The 6,000-nt window shown below is 44.8% G+C and overlaps 1 protein-coding gene across 1 annotated transcript in view; it reads left to right on the top strand.

The window, feature by feature from the left end:
• The first annotated feature begins 4,372 nt into the window (after positions 1 to 4,372).
• Positions 4,373 to 6,000, top strand: part of ABCA12 (ATP binding cassette subfamily A member 12) — a 96,300-nt gene continuing 94,672 nt past the window's right edge. The window contains exon 1 of the mRNA XM_068138007.1: positions 4,373 to 4,817. Within this exon, the coding sequence (XP_067994108.1) occupies positions 4,749 to 4,817 (69 nt within the window). The 5' untranslated portion in view covers positions 4,373 to 4,748. The remainder of the gene's footprint in view (positions 4,818 to 6,000) is intronic.

Genomic DNA, 6,000 nt, shown 5'->3' with positions numbered 1-6,000 from the left:
CCTGAAATTAGGTACCCAGGAAACGTTGGAGGTATTTATATCTCTAGGCTCCTGCCATGCCTTTGGAAGGAATTTGGAGTGACCCAGAGAATATTTGAGATCTCTCACTGGGGAATGCTGTGGGGTGCCCAGCAAAAGCCTTTTTTATTGTTCAGCAAATGGTGCTCCAGTTAGCACAGCAGTCTTACACCATTGCACAGCATCATCCATCACTGTGCACCATGTTGCCTAATGCTGTCAAGTCCTCAGGCAACTGCTTCTCTACCTGTGGGCAAGGCAGTGTTTCAAGTTAGCTGTGGACTTTTTAACTTTCGCCTTCCTACATGCTGCATTCATCCTAAAATTTGGACTTGGTTTGAAGGCTACTCCTGAAAATGAGCAGCCAGGAGCTTTGAGGTAAAAAATAATTGTGCTTATTGCATGAAAGCATTTCTTGCTCTGTTGTGCCCTCATCTCTGTTTTGGTAGAAATGGTGAGATTTGTGTTTTGTAGAGCTTTGCTAGTGCGTGTGACCTAGAGCAAAGTGCTGTCTAACAGGACACATAACTGTGCACTTGTAAGAGTGAGTGCCCTAGAGTTTACAGGCAGGAGTGTGGGACGGAATTCTGCGCACTCAGCAGTCCATGCCTGGTTTGGTTTATGGATAAGGGATCACAGCTAAAGCCAATGCGTAGCACCTCTGAGATTTCTAAAGAGAGCATGCCAAACATTTGGTCAATATTAGCTTACACAAGCCATAAGGAAAACCCATCTGTTGCACAGTCTGGACTTGCTCCTGAACTAAGCTCAGTAAAGACACTGCAAACGCTCTGAGGGAAGTACCAAATTCAGGGTCCTGCCTCTTCATGAGTCACAGCATTGCTCCATTGCTCCTCTTGCAGATCTTCTTCTGTTCATTCAGCTTTGCATGTATTTCTGTGGCATGGTAGTTAATCAGGTTATGCTTCTTCACTCACTGCTGGTGTGATGTCTTCTTCTCTGGGCCCCTGAGGGCACCTGACCATTGTTTCCCTGTGTGCTTGTGGAGATGTCTGCTGCTGGACTGCAAGACTAGTGTTTTGTTTGGGGTTTTTTGTTATGGTTTGTATTTTTTCCCCCTTGGTAGCCAGCAGAATAGTGGGTTGGGTTTGGTTTTGGTTTTTTTTTCATTTGTTTGTTTGTTTGTTTTTACTTTCTTGTTTGGCACTGACTTCAAGGGGGTAAATATTCTGCCCTGTCAGATTTCTGATTTGCTTCAGCTACCTCTGTGCTTGCAAACCAAGCCAAGAATGTTCATGAGCAGACAGCCATTTGTGTGTTATGGTGCTGTTAGCTTTCTGGTGTGTGGATCTATTGTTTTGACAAGCAACTAGTGAAACATTAACTGTAAGGCTGGTCATTTCTTCTCCTCCTCCCAGCACATTAGAACTCTAGAGATCACTCTGCACCCTGGCACTGCCCTGTACAGCAGCACTTCCACAGGACAGTTTTCTCTATTCATGGATCCCCACCTTGCATTGGGCAGTGCTGCTGTCTGTGGTACGCACAGCTACTGGCCCTGATACGGCAGGACTTAAAAGAGCATGTCCTCTTCTAAGCATGTTCCCAGCACTCTTGCAGGTTGCTCTCTCATAGACTTTCTACTGTCCTCCTACCAATTCTGTCTTAGAACCACAGAGTCAGAAACTAGTTTGGGTAGGAAGGGACCTTTAAATGTCATTTAGTCCAACCACCCCTGTAGTGAGCAGGAATATCCTCAACTAGATGAGGTTGCTTAGAGCCCTGTCCAACCTTACCTGGAATGTTTCCAGGGTGTCTACCACCTCTCTGGGCAACTTGTGCCAATCCTAACATCACTTCTCTAAGTTTTCACTTTTCATAAAGGTAACTTGGCACACCTGGAAAGCACGACTGCATTCATTTGTACTGAAATAGAAACTACTCTACTTGAACATCCTAAGGAAAGGTCTCAGTTTGAGTTCTTGGTGCATGGGAGAGGTTTTTTTTGGCCTTGAAGTTATAGCCCCTGCTTGACATTTTCATAAGCTGCAACCACCACTGAAATACTTGTGATGAGTCATGTCTTGAAAGATCTGCATTGAATGAAATCACAGTTCAGTGCTCCCCTGAGGGTTTCCTCAGCCTCCTGGCCACAGAAACAGATTCTGCTTTTCTTCCCTGTGATCTGAACCAACAATTTGCCCTTCAGCCCAGAACAGCCCTAGTTCTTCAACCAGAGGAATAAACTAAATGAGGAATTTTTGGCAGAAAGAAGAATTTGGCCTTTCCCTCCTCTCCCCCTTTGCCTAGATGCACATTTGCATGGTCACTGGGCCATCTGTCTACGCTGGTCACTTTGCCCGGGAGTGGCCATGTGGTCACACAGCCTCCTGTGCCATCTGCAGGAATTGTTAAGTAAAGGAATTAAAAATCCAAAAGGTATCATAAAGTTCTCATCTTGTGTTCTCAAACTGGAACAGTGTGGTGTTTGGGGAATTGAGTGCAGGTGCTCTGAGAGGCAACTGACATTGAGTTATTCTGGTCTTATAGTGATGAACTCGAACAAATTACCCTTTGGGTACTTCCCAAGGGGAATGTTTGTTGACTCAGTTCACAAAGGAAGTAAGGATGTGCATTTGCTTGGGAAAATTATTATCCAAATCACAGTGTTCTTTTGAAACTGTTGTTTGACTGAATACCAAAAAGAAGCAATCAGACGCTTGCCTTAAAAGACCTTGGCAAAGCAGTGAATGCTAAAACTATAAATTTCTTCTCTCTTACCCCCTCAGAGCAGAATTATCTATATTTGGATTTCCTTTTATAGCCCCATAGAGGAAGCGAATCAAATTTGCAAGTGTCTGGACCAAATCTGGCTACACTTCTTACATGCTGCTGAAGTAGAACCATATTCTGAGGAGCAGTGCTTGTTCCTGACTCACAGACCCAAGCAAGATCCCTCTCTCCCCTAAAGGCATTTGGTAGAAAAAAACTGTGAATGTAGAGCTGGGAGGTTAGACATTTGGGTTTCTTTTCAAAACTGTATTAGGGAAGACTTTTAGATTCATTTTAGCCCCGCCTCTACTCCCACCAGCAGAATGTCCAATCTATTTAGGCTGATGCTTTTCTCACCTTTGATGTATTTCCTAACCAATCCAGAGAAATTGTTTTCCTTCACCGAGTACCACATCTCTCTCTTCCTCTCTCTCTTTAACTGTCACTCAGTGATTTTAGCTGCCCTTAGATCAAAGCTTCTGTGATCTAAGATCATTCTGCCACCTCCACTTTTGTCCCTGGGTAAAATTTGGCAAGGACTCATTGAAGACATTTTTAAATTTTGAGGCACAAAGTTTGTGGCTGGAAGAGATGTCACCTATCTCTTTTAATAAATAGGCTGTGAGAAGTGAAGTCTTCCATGCCTTACCTAGATGCTTTGAGGATGGGGCCCTGAGCAACTTGATCTGGTTGGGGATGTCCCTGCTTACTGCAGGGGGGTTGGACTACATGACCTTTAAAGGTCTCTCCCAACCCAGTGCATTCTAAGATTCTGTGATCTCAGTGTTAGCAGATGGAGTATTTGAGTGTACATGCTCTTCTCCCAAGGTGCGCCAGAGCTCTGCTGAATTACTAGAGCTCATCAAACAAGCCTGTATCTCACATTTCTTTCAGTCCTTGGTGTGATGAGCAGTCCCCTCTGCTGTCATTGCTTCTCTCTGTACCTGCAGCTTACTCTTTCCTTTTATCTCCAGCTATGTTTTCTTAGATATTTTAGACTAGGTTGAAAAATTCAGTGATCAGTTGAATAATAGCAGTGTTCAAGCTACACTACTGCTTTGAAATCTTGGTGGGGTCTGATCCTGCAATCCCGTTCCCAGTGGATTTGATGTGTTACATTGAATTCCATCAGTGATTTAATACCAAAGCTCAAGACTGATCTCCTGGAGGATAGGGGAGATGCAGGAAACTCAGAAAAGTGAAAATAAAATAAAACCCAAAACCCAAACAAATGAAAAAACAACCTCCCCAAAAACAGAGGAAAAAAAAACCAACAAACCAACCAACAAACCACCCCAAAACCAAAATGTCCCTAGGATTTTCACTTATATGTATTTTTAACCCTTTCAGTTACTTTCCATGAATGGGTAGATTTCAGACATTCAGAAGTATTAACCCCTGCTAATTGCAAATCAGCAATGTCAGGAAGACACATGCTGTAGCTGTGGACACTGTCTTCTTCCCAGCCACTCCCTGAGAACTCAGGGAAGTTGGACTGGCCTGGCAAGCAGCCTAACTCTTCCCTGTTGATGACACCTCTGCAGCAGAAGCAGTGTGTGGGCAGACAGGGAGTTTCATCATGGGGAGGAGGAGGAGGAGGCATGCATCAGCTTTTGTTTAAGCAGAAGCATCTTTTTGGAATGCTATCCATTTTATCAGTTAGGGCTTGAACACCAGCAGCCAGGAGAGGCTGGATATTGTAATTAACGCAAGTGGAGGCAGGCCACTGCGTCTGCCTGCCTGCCTGCTTGCCTGGAGAGGAATAACCTGTTGAATTTGCTAGGAGCTATTGCTGTGAGGACTAGAGCTACGGTTACTGGGACTACAGCAGACAAGTGTGGATGAAGTAGCTGCTTCAGAGCTATGCTGTGGGGAAGAGACAGAGGCCTGGGTATTGGACACTGGATGCCCATTTGGGTTAGAGCCTCTGCTTTTGCCTCCTAAGCCTGGGGAGGAAGAGTCCACAGCCCGTTCACTTTTGGTTGAGTCAGCCAAGGATGGCTGCGCTCTCCCAGCACTTGAGGATCCTGCTGTGGAAGAACTGGCTGAGTGTCAAGAGGCAGCCGGTGAGTGTGAAAATAAAGGAGTAGGAGAGGGGAAGCCAAGGGAAAGCCTGGAAATCTCAGGAGCTGAGGCATGAGGGGGCACAGCAGGAGAGGAAGGTCACCGCATTAAACCAGAAATAGTTTGAAGGCTGGTGATAAAAGCAGAGGGAAGGAAGTGGGAGTGGGTCTTTTTAAGCCAAAGTGATATGGTCTTGTGTTGGATCTCATGTTCAGGGCAGATAGGATGTTTTTTGAACTTGCTTTGGTTGAATGGAAGCCTTGGCAGGTGCAGAAGATGCTGACAGAAAGGAAGTGCCATGGAGGGTGTGATATGAGGATGGAGTGAAAGGCCTCATATCGCTATATGCTTCTACATTCTTGCTCACTCAGTCTCACCCCTCAGTTTTTGAGCCTTATTCAGAGAGATGCTGGATTCATCTGATCCTTTGTGATCCTCCATAGTAGCTGTGGACCTGCTGTGCAGTTTAAAGTATCTTTCACTCCTGACAAAAATACAGGAGACTTTTTCTGACATGCAGAGGAATCCCAATAAACTACCTCTAATTCCCTCAAGAGAAATTGTAACAGCCTTGTTAAAAGCAGGCTCGGGTCTCTTTCAGCTCTTGTGTATGCAGAGTATAACCTAACCTAAGCCCTGCCTGTACTTGTGACCATACAGTCTCACTTGCTTTAATTTTGGTTTCCTGCAGAGTTGAAATATCAATTCTGTAGAATTGAAAAGTCAATTAAAATAACAGTCTGGTCATTACTGATTATTTTATGGTGAGCATTCCCTGCAACACTTCTTCATCTCCTTCTCCTGATCCAAATTAGGGACCTTGCTCAGGCTAGAGAGGGTATAAAGATCTCTGCTTCCAGACATATACCAATTTCTCTGGCCTCCTGCTTGTGTGTGTAGTTTGGTGGGGTTTTGTTTTGTTTTGTTTTTAACCCGTGTAATGTGACTTCACTTACAGAGCAGCCTTTTAGCAAGCTTTTATTTTTAGCATGCTTGTGTCGCAAGGGAAGCATTTTGCTGTGTCTCTCAATTTCTGTTAATGTGTGAAGGGGGTTCCTGCTGCTACAGTGGTGTTGGCTGCCCACACCAAGGCCAATTGGTCTGTCATGGAACGGTCTGACACCAAGCAGCTCTTATCCTCCCTCCTGCAGACTTGAGTGCTTTCCTCCTGTTCATCAGCCTTGT

This window comes from Melanerpes formicivorus, unplaced genomic scaffold, assembly GCF_026170545.1.
Source record: "Melanerpes formicivorus ecotype bairdi unplaced genomic scaffold, bMelFor1.0.p_v2 SCAF_5, whole genome shotgun sequence".
NCBI lineage: Eukaryota > Metazoa > Chordata > Aves > Piciformes > Picidae > Melanerpes > Melanerpes formicivorus.
The sequence above is the reverse complement of the archived record's forward strand: the minus strand, read 5'-3'. Positions and strand labels throughout refer to the sequence as shown.